Source organism: Condylostylus longicornis, unplaced genomic scaffold (assembly GCF_029603195.1).
Source record: "Condylostylus longicornis isolate FDR11 unplaced genomic scaffold, ASM2960319v2 ptg000034l, whole genome shotgun sequence".
Lineage (NCBI taxonomy): Eukaryota > Metazoa > Arthropoda > Insecta > Diptera > Dolichopodidae > Condylostylus > Condylostylus longicornis.
The window spans coordinates 546,678-567,653 of record NW_026578003.1 but is presented as its reverse complement, the minus strand read 5'-3'; the positions used below and the strand labels follow the sequence as shown (position 1 = coordinate 567,653).

General features: G+C 23.8%; 2 protein-coding genes across 2 annotated transcripts; both read left to right on the top strand.

The window, feature by feature from the left end:
• The first annotated feature begins 14,690 nt into the window (after positions 1-14,690).
• Positions 14,691-16,790, top strand: LOC129608752 (geranylgeranyl transferase type-2 subunit alpha). Its single transcript, XM_055520447.1, has 7 exons — positions 14,691-14,820; positions 14,877-15,112; positions 15,187-15,365; positions 15,424-15,702; positions 15,766-16,173; positions 16,234-16,562; positions 16,619-16,790. Exons 1-7 carry the CDS (start codon positions 14,818-14,820, stop codon positions 16,703-16,705), a joined length of 1,521 nt encoding a protein of 506 aa, XP_055376422.1. The 5' UTR covers positions 14,691-14,817; the 3' UTR covers positions 16,706-16,790.
• Positions 16,791-16,808: 18 nt separating this feature from the next.
• LOC129608753 (prostaglandin reductase 1-like) lies at positions 16,809-18,172 on the top strand. Its single transcript, XM_055520448.1, has one exon. It carries the CDS (start codon positions 17,080-17,082, stop codon positions 18,073-18,075), a length of 996 nt encoding a protein of 331 aa, XP_055376423.1. The 5' UTR covers positions 16,809-17,079; the 3' UTR covers positions 18,076-18,172.
• Positions 18,173-20,976: the final 2,804 nt, after the last annotated feature.

The window sequence follows — 20,976 nt, the reverse complement described above, 5'->3', positions numbered from 1 at the left end:
GTGATTAATTTAAAAATACGAAACAAAAACTTTTGATTACATCATCGCGCTCTCAGAATTGAGAAGTGGATTTACTATTTCACTTCGCCTTAGTTTGATTTTTTTGATTATTATTTTTTCTATTTTTAATTTGTTTGTATGAGTGTATTTAAAAGGAAAGTGGCATTGTTAAAATTAATTTGTTTGATCTTTATTTTATGGTTTTCACTTTTTTTTTCTTTTTTTTTTTGGGCTCGAATGTGATAATAAATTATGAGTTACGTTTATTAGAATAAATATTCTGTGATAATCTACAAATTAAATAATTAAATCAATTTTATTTTATAGATTAAATAAATATGTACATAAAATTTGTGTGTGTGTGTGCATTATAAAACTAACATAACGAGTCAATATGAAATTTGTAATATTATTAAGTATAAAGAATATTCTTCAAAAAAAAATTCTATATATGAGTAGATAATAAAAAATAATTATCAAATTTAGTTTTAATTTCAATTGTGCTCAATAGTTCGAAATATTTGCGTTATTTGACTATTATTTATCATGAAAATTAAATAATATACTTGTATATATTATATAAGAACGTTTATGACAAAAACATAATAAAAATTTTGGAGATAATGGCTTTTGTTTTTTGCTATATTACTACAATTACTAACTCTAATAATTCATTGACGAAAATTTTATAAAAATAATTGTGATTTTTTCACAGTTTATGAATTTTGAAAATTATATTTTTAACATTACCAAATAAAAACCAATAATTTGGAAAATGTTCGCTTATTCAATACTGAGGTTCTAGTTTTAGGGCTTAAATTATTCAGAATTTTTCTGTAGTTTTAAATGATTTGAACTGTACATAAATTATTGTATAAAAAGCATTGTAAGCTACTTTTCTATACCTTTTCATTTATTTAATGTTTTAGAATTAGAAATTTGGCAGCTTCTTCAGCATTTTACTGGATCAGTCACTTAATATTGAATTTCTCAATTATATAGATTCTCTCGTTTTTTCTTAATGACCGCCATCTCAAATTTTTTCTCTCATCTTCTAAAATAAAGGGTGATTGATTAGAATATGACTGGTTTTGTTTATTTTTTTGCAAAGAGAGAAATGCTATAGTACGTATGTATACATTTATGAATTGTGATACTAACTCAGTTTGCTCTCATATAATGAGCAAAATGTTGAAGTACAAAATAAAGTCAATAATTTAATCTTTATAGTTTGATGCAAAAAATTTTAAGAATTTTAGTTTTGAAATAAAAATATGGACAAAATTTTTGTTTTAAAATCAAGAGATTACGATATGAAAATCTTTAATTTTATATAAATAATTTAATCTTTCCATGAATTCAGAATACCCTTGAAATCTCTATTACAATTATAGTGCTTCTAATAAAAATATCATAAGTGCATAAAATTCTAAGTTTAACGGAAGGGAAAGTGAAATTCCTAATAAATTGGCAAGATACTGCTTTCAAAAAATAAAACATAATATTTAAATGTATTTTACAAAAATAAATTTTGGCCGCAAAATGAAATTTTAAGCACAAAAAAAAAAATCTGATGTGATCAGCACATAACCGACCGCATTGTGTATTGTCTAGTTAAGTGAAAGTGTTACAGAATATTAAAAAAATGTCTGTTAAATACTTCTTTCCAATTTTTAGGACATTGGTAAGCTTATAGTTAACATACCTAGAAAAATGTAAATTTGGCTCTTAGTACAGTTTCGTTTTGTGCTACCCGAATTCCCTGAAATGCCCGCCAGTTCGTTTTGGTAATAACCAGAACTCAAATATCAAATTTCAAGAAATTCCATCAATTCGTTCCGTAGATATGGTGAAAAATGTAAAATCGGCCCGCAAATCAGTTTTCGAGCCCTGATCTTTCCAAAAAATTTACATATTCATTGTTTTAATACGAGGAATTCAAATATTAAATTTCAATGAAATCGGTTGATTATTTCTCTTTATATACACAAAAATGTATAAATGATTTCATCAAAATCGGTTCAGCAGAACTTGAGATACACGCGTGCACACACAGACCGACCGACAGGTTGCTAAAAATAGTTTATTTATACTTCCCTACTATGGAGAAGTGCATTCCCACCGAAAACTCGATATGCAAAATTTGTTGCCATCACATAACCTACCGTATTGTATACACAATACGGTCGGTAAAAAACAAAGAGAATGCATTTTAAATTCTTTTGTAAGACCAAATCGAACTTTGTTGAACTAAATAAATTGTGAGTGCAATATGGTTTGCTAGTGTGTTTGTATTATGATCTGTTTATTTTTTTCCTCATTTTGTCACTATGTTCTATCTGGCATTCTAAATATAGTTAAAAAAAAATTGTATTCCCTCTTTTAGAAATTAAATATTTTATTTCTTATTATGTAAATATTTTAAAAAATTATTTATGTTAAAAATTTTAAGAATTTTAGTCTGAAATGAAAAAAAAATTGATTGAAGAATTAAAAATAATATTGAAAATAAATCACTAGTTTTGTTTTATTCTTGAAAGCGTTTCTTTTTTCTTAACTTTTTTGCCAAATTTTCTACTTTTGTTTTAAATTTGATCTAAAGAGAAAAGGTTTGTTTATACATTCAAATCACCTATATCTGCTTTTTGCAATTCTAATTTAAAACTTAGTATGTTGATTAATTTCAAACTACCCCTCTTCTTAAAAGAATTAAAAGTTAGTATATGGGATAATTCCAGACTACTTCTCTTCTTAAAAGAGAGATAGTCTGGAATTATCCCATATTAAGAGAGATCTAGCAAAATATTTAGATCAAAATATCGATACGAATGTCTCGAATTAGAATTTAGACTGGCGTATAGTTTAGATTGGCGCTAAAAGAGTATTCCAACGTATTGATGTGTTAATAATACAGGGTGATGCAGTAAAGAGTATAATGTTACTCGTATATATCGAAAGAAAAAATTAAAGTTTCTAAAAATTTCACACATAAAACATAATATGTGTAAAATACAAAATCAGTTAACATGTTTAATTTAAGCCATCTACTAGGTCTTCCAGAAACCGTTTGTTTCAAGCTCGTATCTTTTTCGCAACGGATGAAACAGGCATTTTAAAAGCACAAAAATTTAAAAAAGTAGAAATTTCGCGAAAATTCTTTAAAATCCCTGTTATCTAGGAAAACGTTGGTTTTTGATTTGCCAACTAGTTCCAAATAAAATTTTATTGATTTGTAATGCCTTGAACAATCACATATAATATTGTAATCTTTACTGAATCACGCTATATATTTAAATTGTAGTGTTGTCAATAGACTAATATAAAATAAAAGCAACTAACTTAGTGGAGAATACACATTGCAGTTATTTTTTTGTCTTATAGGATTAAATTAATATGTTTTTTCGACTTTCCCTGCCATTTATATCAATAAACAAATTAAAATTTTCCATCAATATTAACTAATCTTTTATTTCACACACAGGTGATATATGTATGTATTTCACATACATACGAAGTGTACCCGGCTATACGGGATTTATGTGAATAAGAGTTTGGAGGGTAAATCAATAGATATGTAAGGATTCTGGTGAAAAAAGTATAATTTATCTATATATAACGTATGCATTGAGACCAGATGTATTTATGAACAATATTGACGGACCGGCTATAGGGCATTTGTGTTCTTAAGCGATTCGTGCGAAGATAAGGAACAATGTACAAAGATTCCGGTATGTATATTATTTTCATTCGCCGTCTCTTCATTATTTCGTGAAAATATTAATTTTTAATTAATTATTTCATTTTAAATTTTCTCTATGTTCACACATTTTTATATAAAAGGTTTGAGTTTTTCTTTTTTATAATACAAATATTTTGTTTTTCAAATTTCCATTTGCAAAGGTTAATGTACGAACTTTCGAATTATCAATATTTCCTTAAAATATTAAAAAAAACTCATCTTATTTAATGAAGTTAGATATATTTTGTTTACAAAACCCTACCCGCTTCCTTTCCCCTCCTCTGCTTTACTCAATTTCTTCATGTTCGACTCTTTTTTCACTTTTTTTAAATAAACATTTTATATTCTCTTCGTAAACTATGAGTCATAAAAATCAGTTAAAAATTATAATTTTTGCCCTTTCTATTTTCAGATTTCTTCAAATCAAATAATTGTTTCACAAAAAAACCAAAAATAAAATTTTTAAATGTAAGAAAATTGGTATAAGAATGAGAACAGTGTCGTTGACTCTTTTGTTTTTTGTTTTTGTGAGTGAATATCAAAGTTAATAACCATATTTGGTGCTTATTTAGAATATCCTGATAATAAAATAAAACAAAATTAATAAAAAAGAATTTTATTAGTTATTTATCGTACAATTTTTTTTTTTAATTCAACAATAATTCATTTTTTTTTATTAGGGAAACATAAAAAAAGTATAAGATTATAATATAAAATCGTAGTGCTATAAAAATTGTAGAATATTTCAAATAAAATTGTGAATCATTTAAATTTTAAGGGTGGCGAATTAGTTCTAAATCGTTATTGAAGAAGGATGAGCTGGAAAATTTATGGAATCAGAGTGCTTTTGCTTCAAAATATTTGCAACTAATTCAATTTTTGTAGAATTTTTTTTAGTGGTTTGTTATGAACATTCTCGTGCACGTGTACCAAATTAACAGTTGTAATGGTGTAATTTAAAACAATATTTCTACTTTTATGTCATTGAAAAACATAAACTTACTATAAGAAGAAGAATAAATAAAAATTTTTATGCTTTTATGCTACAAAAAATTTAAGCATAATTTTCTTGTTAAAAAATAAGACATTCGGAAACAAGTTTTAAGAAACCATTCCCGACTAGTGTAAAGAACTGCTTATGATTCAAAAGAATTAATATTTTCCATTCGGAAATAAAAAATTCATATTTTTGACAAAAGTACAATCGCTAAACTGTTTGGGTTCCATGCTCCCTCCAATAGGATTCAACATGTTAATATTAGAGTCGAACTTTCACGACAATTAATGTCATTTGCTGTTGAAAAGTTCAAATTTAGTAAATACAAGAGCGTATTTTAAGAATAATTAATTATATACAAAATTGTACATTCTTACTCTAATATTAATTTAAGGATGTATGTATAAAAATTTGACCTCAAATAAAATATAAATACTAAAAACATAATTTTAAACCGCCATTTTTATAAATCGAGATAATCGAGAATGAAACGATTTAATGAAGGCTAGCTAAAATTAAATAATTGACGATAATTTTGGGTATTCTCATTCCTTTTCTTTTAACTTCTGTAAAATTATATATAAATTTTAATTAGGTGAGGTATTTTGAACCTTTCGTTACATTATGTGTATAAAATCATATGATATTGAATACATGTAGGTACTCTTATGTTTTATGAAAAGCTAGTTATAAATTCCATTTATACAATATGTATGTATAAATATGTATTTCAATAATGTTATATATAAGTATATCTATGTATATTATACCATAGCTACTTTTGTTGTTTCATATTCAATAAAAAAAGGGAAAATAAAAAAAAATAATAATATAAAATAAATCTGAAACAAAGGAAAAAAATTAAATCAGAGTGGTTCAACTGAAAACAAATTTAATCGATAATTTGTCATTCACGAAAATTTTATTTTTTAATTCTATATAACAGTATGTACATATATAATACATGTGTTATATACATTTTCCTCTAGGTATACAGTATGTTTAGACGAAATTCAATACATGAAAGTAGGTTCGTTTATGTTACTAGAAGTACATAATTGGGGATTAATATAATTAAAATCATAACGTTTATTCACATTTTGTAATTTGTATTATAGCATAATTTTGTACAGGGTTTTGTACTATCCTTAAAGCTTAGCAATGGCATAGACTATAGAATAACTGTTGAAAAATCTTCTGTTTTTTTTTATAAATTCTGCTGCTATAAATGAAAACTTCTTTTTTTTTTTTGAGTGTGTTGTTTCTGTGGTTTGATATGAAATGAGGCTGAAATCTTGTTTAAAATTTTTATTTATTAAGATTCATTTAGTTGTATAGTATAATTAAAAACTGCAGATCAAGCACTCGATGTTACAAACTATTTTATAACTTTAAATTGTTAAAAAAATTTTTAATATAGTAAGATTTCTGTAGGATTTCTAAAAATAAGTTTACTTATAGGTTGTTCCTATAATCAGTGTAAGACATTGGGTTGGATTATAAACAGGAATTTTTATGTTAAATAAAAAACAGGATGTTTTTTTTTAGGTGTATACAAACGAAAATTGTATATACAAATTGATACTCCAAATCGTTGGTGATATTAATCTTGAAAAAAGCAATTTTGACCAGTTTTAATTTTATCTGCAGTATTTTTCAAATGTAAGAGGAATATTTTTAAATTTAGGGTGGTTTTTGTCGATTAATAAAGATTCACATTGTCCGAATTTTTAATAACCTCTAATATACAAAATTTAAGATTTTCTCATTTTAATGATATTGGAAGAAATGAAAAATTTCTGTATAACAGTATTAAAAAATTGCACAAAATGCATTTTCAATTTATGAAATAATAGAATTATAGAATATCTGATTATATTTCATAGTTACTTTCAAGTATAATAATTATTGTCACAATATTAGCCTATAAGTATGCAATTTTTCGTAAATTTTTTTTTTTTTTTCAAAAAAGGCATTAATTGAATTATACATAAATGTTGCGAGTATTAAATAATGAAAAATATTATAAATTAATTATTAATTTTGTTTCAAATTTTATTCCTTTTTCAAAATAATGCTAAACAGCTGTCTACAGGGTGATTCAGAAAGGTATACAACAACATATACCATTGGTTAGAGGGTCGAAAATGGATAAAACTTTTGTTGCGGGGTAGGTGTGAAATCTCAACGGTTTTCGAAATACAGGGATTTTAACGAATTTTTACGAAATTTCTAGTTATCTAAGCTTTTTTGATTATAACTTCCGTTCCGAAAAAGATAGGAGCTTCAAACAAACAGTTTCTGAAAGGTCTAGTGCAGGGCTTAAAATAAACATATTGCTTGATTATATATTTTGTGTACTTTCGGAATACCAATCATTCGAACTTTAGAAAAAATCAAATTTTTCCCCTTTTTTATTTTTTTGCAGTTTTTTCTAAGCAGGTAATTTCGTTTGAAATTTTTTGAAACTTTGAAATTTTTTTTTACAGAATTTTGGCCACTTTCCCCAGCTTTAATTTAAGCCACTAGGGGTGAAAAAATGTTTATGGTACAGAAGATATAGCACGAAAACCTTTTCTATGTCAAGATTTTAAAGGACCTGTATATATTGTCACTCAATATACAAATGTAATATATATAATGTTATAGTATTTAACTATATTCATAATTATATATTTAACTATAATAATTTAACTAAATAATTATAAATTTAATGCATAATTAATATTTCAATTATCTTATTTGTTATTGATATATAAATTGTAATTATAGAAAGTATAAGTGTGTATATAATAATGTCAAATATTAAAAATTTGTTAAACAAAAATTTATAAATATTTTAATGCATGCATGTTTAAATTTTATATTCATTTTGATTTTGTTCAAATTAATTATAATTGTTCTACAAATACAATATGAAAGTACAAATGAATTTATAATAATAATAATTATAAAATCAAAAATCGATTTAAAATTTTTAATTAAAAATACATGATATTTTTTTTCCAAATGATTCCAAATAACAAATATTAAAAGTAGAAAAATTAAATATAAAAATGGTACGTAAAAATAAAAAAAAAAATTATAAAATTTTTTAATATAAAACAACACGCATTGCAGATATTATTACTATTAAAGTTAAATTTTTTTTTTATAATATAAATATGTAGTTGTATATTTATATAGGGTACGTGTAAATACATACATGAATATATATATATATATATAACTATTTTGATGATATTTTTCTTTTATTTATTATTTTGTGTTACATACACTTTATATATAAATTTGTATATAATATAAGAATATGATAAAAGTAAATAATATAGTAGTCTGAAATAGTACACTATTTTTTTTTTTGTTAATTTTTTTTTTAATTTTTATATATTATATTGAAACCGTGGTTAAATTTAATTATTATAAATATTTGCATATTATTTTAATTTTTATTCTGTTTTGCAAAATTAATATTATAGAGTGTCGCTTAAAGTTTGTGCCTTCATATTATAAATATTTAAAAAGAAGAATATCAAAATCACTGTTATTTTGCAATCACTACAATTTTATATTTACAGCTATTTTTTATTATGTTAATTGTTATAATTTTGTATTTTGGATAGTAAAAACTGTATATGAGTAAAAAAATTTTAGAAAAATAAATTGGATTTTATGAGTGAAATAGATAAACCGTTTTTTATTCTCAAATATATTTTTTATACTTTTATAAAAAAGAGTAAATAAACTTTGAAATTACACTCTTACTCTCTTCTCTTATTGTATTTTTTTCTTAATTTTATTTTGTTTCTATAGTTCGTAATTCGCAAAAAACCGTGTGAGTCTTTCAATTCTTCAATAACTTCAGTTTTTCATTTTAAAAGAAAAAATAATCTACCGTATATTTTAATCCGGTACAATTAAGTTTATAGAATATAATGGTATTAATGAAATGATTACAAGATTAAATAAAAACAAAATTTTTATGTTATTTGGTTTTACAATTTTTTTTTTGTTGTTGTTGTCTTTTATGCTACTCACATGTCTGCATATACATTTATATTTAATTTTATATTCTATAATATTATTTATTTTCTATGTTTATTGTTTTTTTTTACTTGTTCTTATTCTTTAACATGTACAAATAGACAACAAGAATTATTTTTATAAGTTTACATCCAAAATATATATTTGGTCGTTTTTACAAAAAAAAAATATATATATATATAGCTTCAATAGCAATTTAGAATATATATATATATGTATGTATATGGTAAAGTATGTATGTATGAACGAGAACGTAAAACGGCGACGACGATGTCAACTTATGAGATCATTCAAGAATAATTTTCTTTTGATTTTTCTTGTTTTTTTTTTCTATTGTGTTAATTTTTTTGTTTATTATTTTAATAATTTTTGTTTTTCTATTTTGTTTTTCTATTTTGTTTTAATTTAATATCATTTTACTTCCGGTAATTTACATATTACATACATAACGTATTTATTTACTTAATACTCTTATTTTAAACTTGTCTTACTAAATTAAATTTTCTAGTTGTGTTTGAATGAAATTTTTTGTGTCATAAAAATTTTTTTTTCTTAAAAAACAGCAATTTTATGAATATTTTTTAACACACTTTGCAATTAATTTAAAAAATAAATAAAATTAATTAATGAAGATTTTCTTAAATGCTTCTTATTTCATCTAAAATTTCTTTTACTTTTTTTTTTATTATTGCATAAAATCCTCAACACATTCTTAGTTCTTTTTTTTTTTCTAAATTAACACATTAATTATAACAGTTGTTTTTTCCTCTTATTTTCAATAATAAAAGACAAACGAAAATATTTTAACGTTCTAGTTAAAAAAAATTTAAACTCAATTCCTTATTTTATTATAAATTTGTATAAAAATATTTTTTTATATACACACATATGTATATATACGAGTAGAAGATAATATTAAAAAATTAAAGTATAAATAAAAAAATTAAATTCTCAAAATTGTACGATAAACGAAAAGAAAACCCGCCCTGGTCGATCGGCGAGTCAGAACTTTCTATTCAACTCTACGGAATATTATGATGAAGAAAAATACGTAAAAACTAAAACAAAAATAACAAAATAACAAATAAAAAGAAAAAATTGAAAATTCGCTAAGAATTTTTTTGGTTTTTTTTTTGTGTTTTATTTTTTATTTTCTTTTTTGATGAAAAACTATAACCAAAAAAATAATAACAACAACAATACTAGTATAATGTGTTGTTGTATATAGTAAAATACAAAAATCATAACCAAAATATTATGAAAAGAAAACAGAAAAAGAAAACCAAAAAAAAAAATCTCTTTGACTCTGACCCAGTCTCATTCATACAACATGAGCTTCCATATGTATATATACTACTTATGTACCTGTATACATGAATGTGTGTACAATATAAATATATCGAAACTATAATTATGTTTATTTATATTTTATATATATTTTTGTAGGAATTACATATATGAATATTTAAAAAATTTAAATACATATATGTCTGTATATAAATACCTGCATATATACTGCCTACATACATGCTTACCTCAAAAACCATAAGAATTTTAGTAATTCTGAATTACGTACTCGTACATACATATGTAGGTATATTATGTATATAAAATAATATTATAGGAAAACAGAAGAAAAAACTAATAATAACAATAATAATAAAACAATAAATTAAAATTACACGAAATTCGGGAAGAAAAGAATAATAATACAAATGAGAAAAGCTTTTTGAGATTATAAGAGAGAGAAAACAAAAAAAAAAAACATTTTGAAGAGAATTAAAAATGTTATTGTTGGTATGTATTTTGTTTGTACATACTTTGTCACCACAATATTATTGTTTTGTTTGGTATGTTCTTTTAGGAAATTTACTTTTGAAAAATTTTATGTGAAAATTTCACTGTTAATATTTTTTCATATAAAATTAATAAGAGTTAAGGAATTATGTTAACGAATATTGTAGATTTATATAAAATATGTTTACTTTAAATTTAATTTATATAACATATACATATTTATGTACATTTGTTCTTATATATTATATTTAAATTAATATTTAATATTGTTTCATTTCAAAGCTATTTAATTTACGTTTGAAATATAAAAGTACGATTTTTATTGCTAAACCGTATCGTTATTCTACTTATGAAAATATTCTTTTCGCCATAATTGACAGAAACAGCAACACAGTTTTCTTTTACTAAACATAATATTCCCATGTGCGATAATTAGAGGAAGGGAAATTTATTCAATCTCTGTAAAAGAGAAAATCCTTAAAATTCAGGAGAGTAAAAAATATGTGTTCCTTCTTATTATAAGAATTCTAACCTATAATATAATATGATTTAATTTAAAAAAAATAGGCCTATATACTTAGTAAGAATGAATAAATTTTTAAATATTAGTAAAATAATGAAAATAATTTTGATTAAAAATTTTAGTAAAGTAAAATTAAAATTGTACAGTTTATATTCAACTTAAGATTTTTTTTTTAAATCTTGGAAAAGAAAATGAAAAAAACCAAGAATGTTTTTTGCACCACTAAAATGTTTATATATTTGTTAATGTCATTGGAGTCATTTTACTTATTTTTTTCATTTAATTATTTTTTCCAATTGCAATAGTCTTATTTTAATTACATATGAATACAAATTTATATAAAATTTTGGGATCTAATTCGATAAACAAACAATAATAATATTATGAAAAATATTAGTCAATCTATCAGTTGCAAAGTCCCGTAGATATTAGAGATATTTCTTCATATGTAAATAAAATTGCTGTAAAAAATGATTGGAGAATTTTGGAATAAGTACAATAACTTAGGTTTTTATAAAAAGAAAATTTTATGTATCTACCTCAAAAATATTTATTCAAATTTTTGTTCACAATTTACGAATGAATAAACATATTATGAACGTAGAAATGAATTTTTGAATATATCACATAATATAAAATTTACCCAAAATGTATTAAATTCAATTACCACTCTCAAATCTTTGAAAGAAATTTTCCAATTCCTATATTATAACTACATATTACGGATTAACATCTATTTTATTTTTAAGAACAAGTACGTATATTGAAATAAAATTCCTTTTTCTCATAACAAGAATTTTAAATATCAATAAATATTGTATTTCAACTAAAGGCAAATTGTAAATATAGCGGTGAGAGAAAAATTAAGAGTGAGAATTAAAGAAGGATGAAAGAAAAGAAACATAAAAAAAATATTTTGTTTTATTCTGACGACAAAGCATAAAATCCAACGTGGGCCTTTCTTTTTGTTTATAATTTATTTGGGAACTTTCAAAAAGCTCATACAGTTTCTTTTTATTTTTACTGTCTTTCAATTTCAAAACAAGGTATGTAAGTATGTGCATTATTTTGAAATAATATGATTAATTGGGAGTCTCCTTGTAGCACACGCAATAATATCCTTAGCATAATATAATATATATATTTCATTTAATATATATATTTATATAAAACGAAAGTATGATTTCAGCTTTATGTTTATATTTACGCATTCATATGTATATACTCATGTGTATATTCACAAGTAAATCGAATGGAGCCAAAATTAAATGAAAATCAATTTCTGTTAAAAAAAAAAAAACACAGAGGAGGAAATTGAATCCTTACAGGGTGCAATGTGTTATCGTTAGTTATCAATAGTTTTCATTCAGGTAGAACAGTATTAAAATTTGTTTTTCATTTTTAAATTTTATAAAAATTATTTAATATTTAAAGTAAATTTGTATTCGGTGTATAAGTTTTATTTAATCTTAATTTTGGATTTATCAAATTCTAAAATTACATAATTATAATGACAATCTATGGTTAAGTATGTGAAAATTTTTAAAAGAATCTTTCTACGTACAAGATCTGAATTTTTTCACAAGGTGTGAAAAAATTTTCGTTCAAATTAATTTATTGCATAAACTGTATAGATTTATTCAGTTTTCATTTCATTCAACATACATATTTACATTTTTAATTATATACCAACCTTAACTTTAATATAAATTTATTTATTCTTAATCTAATAAAAAAAAAGGGACATAAGGTCGTACTACTTCAGTATGCTTTAAAATTCAATACTTCGAATAAATTTAAAAGCACGTTTATAAATTAAATATCTACTTTGAAAAAATTTTAAATTTAATGAGTTTGATATGCGAGTAAAAGTACCAAATTATTGACATAGAAATTTATAATGTGAGAAAAATCGCAGATGTGGTATTTTTAATATTTAAATTGAAACGTCAGTTAAACAAAGATAATTAACATTATTATATAATAAATGTACATATGTCTATGTAAATGCATAATATGAAAAAAAATTTCGAATGTAAATTGTACACGTGTAAGAATATTTTATAAACGAATTTATACACCAATAATGGTTGAGAAATACTCAAGATGTTCTATAGCACATTAATTATGTAATATATAATTTAAAAATTAAATTTTTTTTATGAAGTGAAAACAAAACAATGAAATATTATTAAGCGTAACAACGTTTTTCTCTCATATCTCAATAAATCAACATAATTTTACTTGGCAAAAGTTTTAACCAAAATCTTTAAATTAAGACAAAATAAGTAAATCTTATTACGGAGCATCAAAAACTGTGTGAATTACAAGTAGTACATTACTTGGTGGAGAAAAAAAAATTGAGTGAAATTTTCAATTATCAGTGCAAAAACAGATAAGATGAGAATTCGATTTTTCTTCAAATTTTTTTTTATTGAGAATATATAATATGTAAAAGACATAAGAATCTTGAATTCCTCACAGAAACGATAAAAATTTGGCAATTATTGTTAATTTTTTTACACATTAAAAAATTATAGTTAGCGTTATTTAAATATTTTAACTTAAAAATGCCTGCATGTCTTCCACTTGAACCTAGAAAGTATTGTTATTAAAAGATTTTAAAACTAAATGTAGGTTATGTTTAGATATATTTTATGTTGTCAGTACAGGTACCTACTTTAATTTTTTTTTCATATTTTATTAGTAGGCACTTATGTGTTATTGCAATACAAATATAGTTAGGTATATTTTCACAAATTTATTTTCTAAAATCTATTGAAATTACAAAAAATAACGGTAATTTTGTGCTTACTTACCAATATATTGTTCCCTTTAATATATTTTTGTTTTGTGATTTTGAGGAGAATCGGGTTCTCCATATTTGAGTCAAATTTTTGATCACTATTTTCACAAAAATTTATAGATTTATAATTATATTATCATTTTTCATTCCAATCATTTTCTATTTTTTTAAAACTGGTAGAAATATCTCTAATATTTACTAGACTTTGTAACTGATAAGTTGACTGCTATTTTTAATGTTTAACAAATAAAATACAAACGATCCAATCAAAGGTTTTCACGAGTTTAAATTCCAATTTATATTTACTCAGCATCGCTGAATAAAGTGGTGAATTGTTTCATACAATTGTTTCGTTACATTAAATTTTATTTGAATGCTTTCTATATTTAACACATGAAATATTGTGGCGCTTCTGTTGAAAAGAATATAATTTAATTAATTTTGGTTTTCCTATGTTTTATATATTTCCAGCACCTAATGTTAATAATAATATGTACAATAATTGGAGTTTTATCTTTTAGATGAAACAATTATTTTCATGAAATAACTAATCCTGATTAGTTTTGATTAAAAACCTATTATATATTGAAATACGCTAATGAAAATTAGTCAAAAAGGATTTTACGCAAACTAAGACAATTCTTCATTCTACGACAATTCTTCTTAACTTCAAACAAGAATCAACGAAAACATTGAACAACACAACACTGCAAAAATTGTAGTTCGCGAAAATATAATGTGGTGAAAGTTGTCAAAACTTTGACTTTTATAATTTCAGCAATCACTGCCTGGTGACTAATTTTTTGTTTATAATTTCATGAAACAAAAAATTTCTTAAAATTAATTTGAAGTGCCTTGTGTTTTTATTAAATATTTTCTTGGAATAATAGTAAATTGGTTCATTTATAAAAATGGTATATAATTAGAAAATTTGTTTAATTGTGACAAATATTAATTAGGTTTATTTTAGCACGGTAGACTAAAGGTTAGAACTACAGCTGAGGAGGAGGCGAAAAAAAAGAAAGAACAAGCTATTAAAGCTAAAGCTTACTTAGCTGGAATGGAAAAGATTTTTAAAAAAAGAGAAAATAATGAATTAGACGCTGAGATGCTTGTGTTAACAGGTCATATACTGCAAAAGAATCCAGATGTTACAACATTATGGAATATTAGAAGAGAGTGTTTTCTGGCTATTTGTGATAACGAGTACCTACATACCTACTTTTTGAAAATTTGTCTTAGAAGTTTAATATTAATTTTGATAAAATTTTGAATTTTAGTGAACGTAACGAATTATACCAAAAAGATCTTAATTTCACAGAGCAATGTCTAAAGGTTAATCCTAAATCTTACTGTGCTTGGCATCATCGATGTTGGATTCTTGAAAATTCTACAGAGCCCGATTGGAATAAAGAGGTGGCTTTGTGCACAAAGTACTTAAAAATGGACGAGAGAAATTGTATGTAATAGTCCAATGACAGTGCATAAAAAATAAATAAAATAATTTATAATTTTAGTTCATTGCTGGGATTATCGTAGATATGTGGTTGAAAAGGCGAAAATTTCGCCGGAAAAAGAATTAGAATTTTGTACCGATAAAATTAAAAATAACTTTTCAAATTATTCTTCTTGGCATTATCGCAGTAAATTGTTACCAATTGTACATCCACATCCAACAGAACCTACTAGACCGATTAGTGAGGAAATATTAAAAGAAGAATTAGAAATGGTGTTAACAGCTGCATTTACTGATCCTAATGATAGTAGCGCATGGTTTTATCAGAGATGGTTATTGGGTAAATAACTTAAATTCAAATTGGTAATAAATACATTGAAGCTGAAATATAAAAAAATTTCAGGTTATTCCAAGCCATTATTGGATATATCAGCATTTAGAGTAACTAAAGACAAATTGGTATTATCTTTAACCCAATCCATTGATATTAATGAATTCACTGTTACTGTTGGATCTATTATATTAGAATCCAAAAACTTTCGTTCAGCACGTTCGGAACACCAGTATGATAATGTATGGATTTTGCAAGAAAGTGTAGATTTTTCGAATTTAGATAGCTGTCTTGAAGTTAAATGTACTAGTAATGATGGTAAAATTAATTTAAAAATTAATGTTAAAAAAGTGACTGACGGATATTGTGGTCTAAGATGTCCTAATTTTGAATATGAATTCGGCGCCGCTCTTAAAGATCAACTAAGATCACAATTGATGTCCTGTGAAGAACTTTTGGAATACGAACCTGAAAGCAAATGTAAGAAGAATTAAAAATTACAAATAAATTATATATTCATATAGAATTTAAATGTTAAAGGGACATTATTAACGGCAGCCCTTCTAATGAGAGCAATAGATCGTAGGGCATATTTTGAGAAGTCAATTGAGAATTTAGCTAAGTTGGAGATAGTAGATCGCTTACGGGTGGGTTATTATAAAGATTTGGCCACGAAGTGGAAAGTAGAGAAAAAAATTGAAGAATGGATAGAAAATGGTGATATTTCTAAAATGATCGATTTATCTAATTTGAAGTTAAGCTCACTTCCATATGATTATGTATTTAGTATAGCTGATAGTATAAACTTGAGTAATAATTGTTTACAAAACAGATCACTTGAAAAATTTTATTCATTCCAATTCGCAAAGGTAGTAAAAGTAGATCACTCTGAAAGCTTTTAATACGATATTTTCTATTTTTTCAGACTTTGGATTTATCATCCAATTTATTTAAAGATGATATTGAAACTATGCTGATAAAACAATTAAATAATGTAGAAATTAAGCACTAAAAATTTTTTATTCCTCATAAGAAATTCGATTTCTTTAAAGTTATTAATTATTATATTTTGTTAAAAATAAATAGTGAAATCTAATTTACAATAGCTATGTTTATTCGGAAGAAGGAAAGAGACGATAAATGTTTTTATAATAATATTTATTTGTTTTAGGTTCTGTGATGATTGAGAGTTATCAAAATATTTTATCAAATTTTTGATACTGTGTATGTATGGTACAGCAGTAAACCACGGAATAATCTAATCTGTTATATGATTATGCTATGATTGATAAACGTTTTTGCATATCTACTACTTGTTATTATCGAACCAAGTAGTCACATTTTAGTCTCCGTGCATTTAACTGCTTATTGAAATTCGCTTATAATATGGTTAAAGGGAAAAGATTTATATATGCAAAAGCTTTTGAAGGCGAACCAAATTTGGATAATTTTAAATTAGAAGAATTTAATTTACCAAGATTGGAGAATGGAGCTGTTCTTTGTGAAGCAATATTTGTTAGTGTGGATCCGTATATTCGTGCTTTTATGAATCAATACCCAATTGGTACGAAAATTATCGGAACCCAAATTGCTAAAGTAATCGATAGTAGAAATCCAAAATATCCAGTTTCAAGTATCATATGCGGAGATTTCGGGTGGCAGAGTCATACCGTTTTTGTGGAGAATGGTGGAAATGATATTATACCTTTAACAAATTTTAAATCAGTACCCCATTCATATGCCTTAAGTTGTTTAGGTATGCCAGGAGTTACAGCATATTTTGGATTTTTAGAAATTTGTCGTCCTCAACCTGGAGAAACTGTAGTAATCACTACAGCAGCTGGTGCTGTTGGATGCCTTGTTGGGCAAATTGCCAAAATCAAGCAGTGTAAAGTTATTGGGTTTACTGGCGCCGATGATAAATGTGAATGGCTAGTTAAAGAGTGTGGTTTTGATTACGCATTCAATTATAAAACTTGTGATATTCTCCAAACTCTTAAAAATGCAGCACCAAATGGAATTGATTGTTATTTTGATAATGTTGGTGGTGAAATTAGTTCATTAATTATTAGTCAAATGAATGAGTTTGGTCGTGTATCTATTTGTGGAACAATTTCTTCATATAATACGGATCTAAATGATATGCCAAAAGCTCCTGCCATTCAACCTCTAATAATTCATAAAAACATAAAGCTCGAAGGATTTGCATGTTTTAGATGGAATCATCGTCGTTCTGAAGCTATAAAAACGATGATGAAATGGATCAAAGAGGGAAAAATTAAGTACAAAGAAACGATTACACAAGGCTTCGAAAATATACCAACTGCTTTTATAGAAATGTTAAAAGGTAAAAATATCGGAAAAGCTATTGTAAAAATTTGAAAATTTTTTGTTTCATTGGCTTAATTTTTTTTTGTTAAATTTTAAGTTTGTTATTCTTTATTGTAGAATTTTTACGATTTTAATAAAATTGTTTCAATTTTAAAATTGTAATTTACTTAGAGAGAAAGTGATGAGATTCAACATTAATTAGAATAGATAAATTAAGGAATTTAATTTGTTTTGGAGTTAATAATTAAAATAAGCGATTTTATTTTTGATTTTTTAATATAAAGTTATAGTTTGGATCAAAAATTTGAATAGAAATAAAAAATATTTATTTTATATTTTTAAAGAAAAATATGAATTGACTTACGGAAGCATCATAAATTTATCGTTTCCGAAGTTCTTGTACAACACAACAACACAAAAGTAAGAACATTAATATCCTAGGTGCTAGGATGTAGGTATATACATATATACAATCATTTTTATTATGTATTTAAAATTCTAACAGATGGCAGTGCGTTAGATAAATTTAAATAATATAAATTGAAAGCGAATTTCCTTTATTAATAAGCACTATAAACTATTGTAAGAAGGATTTTTAGCATATTACATATAGAACAAATATGTATTTTGAAAATGTTTAATTTCAGTAAGAAATGGAAGAGTATTAAAAGCAGAAAATGACATTTTGATTGGAGAATTCTTTCAATTATGCAGTATAAACAGAATAAAATTATTAACTTAGTTATAATTGTTGAATTCAAAAAGAAATTTGCAGTTTGTATTAGTTAATCTATTTAATTTAAATATTCCTATTTATTTTAGAATGATGTTTCGTGCAACAAATTCATATAACAGTTTGAACCAATTAATTTCACAACTCATATTAAAATTATTAATTAATTTTCCATTCAACTTTTTTAGTTAATAAGAATTTTTAAGTTTAAGAGTTTAAGTTATCAGTTTCCTAAGCATAATTTGAAACTAAAATTATTTCATTCTATTTAACAAAGATTTTGCAATGCTGCTATTATAAAAAAGAGTGTATTATTACTGTTACATATAAATATTTACAGTTTTTCGAAATTCTAACATTTTAAGAGAATTATTTTAAAGTTATAAATTATATTAAAGAGATTTTCAAAAATTATGTTAATGCAGCTGTTATAGTATATTTTAAGAGAAAATAATTTTCCCCTTTTAAAAAAAACATAATTTAGTACAAATAATAAAAATTTAGAAAAGTGTTATAAATTAAAGAGAAAATATCCTTAAATTTCCAATATTGTTATATTTTCAATTTTATTCATGAAAAAAAATTCATTTTTATAAAAAAAAAAAAAGTCCTTTAACAATATTTTGGTTTACCATTTACCAATAAAAAAAAAATATAATAATTTAGTGGATTTTCAAACTTCAACCGAGATGCTTTTATTTATTTTAATTCCTCTAGAAGTCTAGATGATATCAAATACCATAAAACGTAAATTATCATTATACAAAATCTTTGTTATCCTTTTAAGTTCAGTTCTTGTTATTATTTTTACTATTCTTATTTTATTTTTTTTTTTTGTTCGAAATTTTCTCGTATTTGTACATAGGCTAACTGATGCTGTTTTACTCTTTGGAAGGATGGTTATTCAAATTTAACGATGTGAAATTTTATTTAATATTTTCTTTTTTCTTTTTTGGTTTCTTTTGCTTTGTTTTTAGTTTTTCTTATAATCCAAAATCATATTAAATATTATGGATAGAAAATGGGTATATAAAAAGGACATTAGGAAAAACCATTTTAGATAGCTTTGATTATACTTATAAATTTGTATGTATGTACATACATACAATTTATTTATGTAGAAGGAAAGTTTATTTGAATTAATTTACAATGTATATATGTATATTAGCTATTTAGAATTGTAACTAAAATATTATGTTGTACGAAGATATTTAAATTTAATGAATGTGATAAGCTAAAGAGGGAAGGCAATACATTATGAAATGGATTAAAAAACGATAAAATTGTATAAAAATATCAGATTTAAATTTAAACATATATAATACATAAATATAGACATAGATAGGTAGGTACTTTATATATTTACAGTATACAGTATATATTGTCTTTATAGTTTGTAAAGCAGAATAATTGTTTTATTGTTATTGAAATATTTATTTTAAATTTATATATATATACTATTATTATGTCTTGTAAAATTATGATATTTTTACCTGGTCCAACAAATTTGTATGTCACAGAATCAAATATGTCTAAAACATTCATACATTTATACATATCATGATTATTTTATTCACTTTAATTTAAATAATAAAATTTAGGCTGCAAAATATATCAAAATATATTTTATATTTATTTTTCAAAATTGTTTAATGAAATATTTTAGGACATATGCAAATTATGATAGATTGAAAGGATATGACAGAAACACACACTAAATTTAATTGAAATTAAGAAAATTTATGATCAATAAAAGTATTTTATTGGTATTTCTACAATAGTAAAATTATGTTAATAATTATATTGAAATTATAGTTAATTGGAATTTGACCAGATTGCATTATAAAAATTGTCAAATTAAAAAAAGAAATATTATTTTTATAGAAATTGCTGGGATTAACAAAGGTAAATCTAATTCTTAATTAATTGTCATTCATGGCTAGCTATAAAATTAGTTATAAAATGATAGCTTAATCATAAAATTAATTAATTTTAATTGTATTTTATGTTGTGCATTCTATTCTAGACAATTTTATAATGAAGATTAAAAAATTATTTTCGAATAGAAATAGCAAAGGAACATAGTTTAGTGGGTTGATTGGTTAGAGTAGTGGCCCATCAACAATATTATACCGTTTTTACTTTCTTAAAATATGCAGATTAGGATTGCTTATTAGATATTTGTGATGTCCTCTAATAAGGAAAACTGAAACTTGAAT

Bases quoted from the DNA above. Each gene is read 5' to 3' on its own strand.
- LOC129608752 (XM_055520447.1), top strand. The intron at 15,113-15,186 runs GTACCTACATAC...TTTGAATTTTAG, and splicing joins CTGGCTATTTGTGATAACGA to TGAACGTAACGAATTATACC. The intron at 15,366-15,423 runs GTATGTAATAGT...TTATAATTTTAG, and splicing joins AAAAATGGACGAGAGAAATT to TTCATTGCTGGGATTATCGT.
- LOC129608753 (XM_055520448.1), top strand. From the start codon at position 17,080: ATGGTTAAAGGGAAAAGATTTATATATGCAAAAGCTTTTGAAGGCGAA.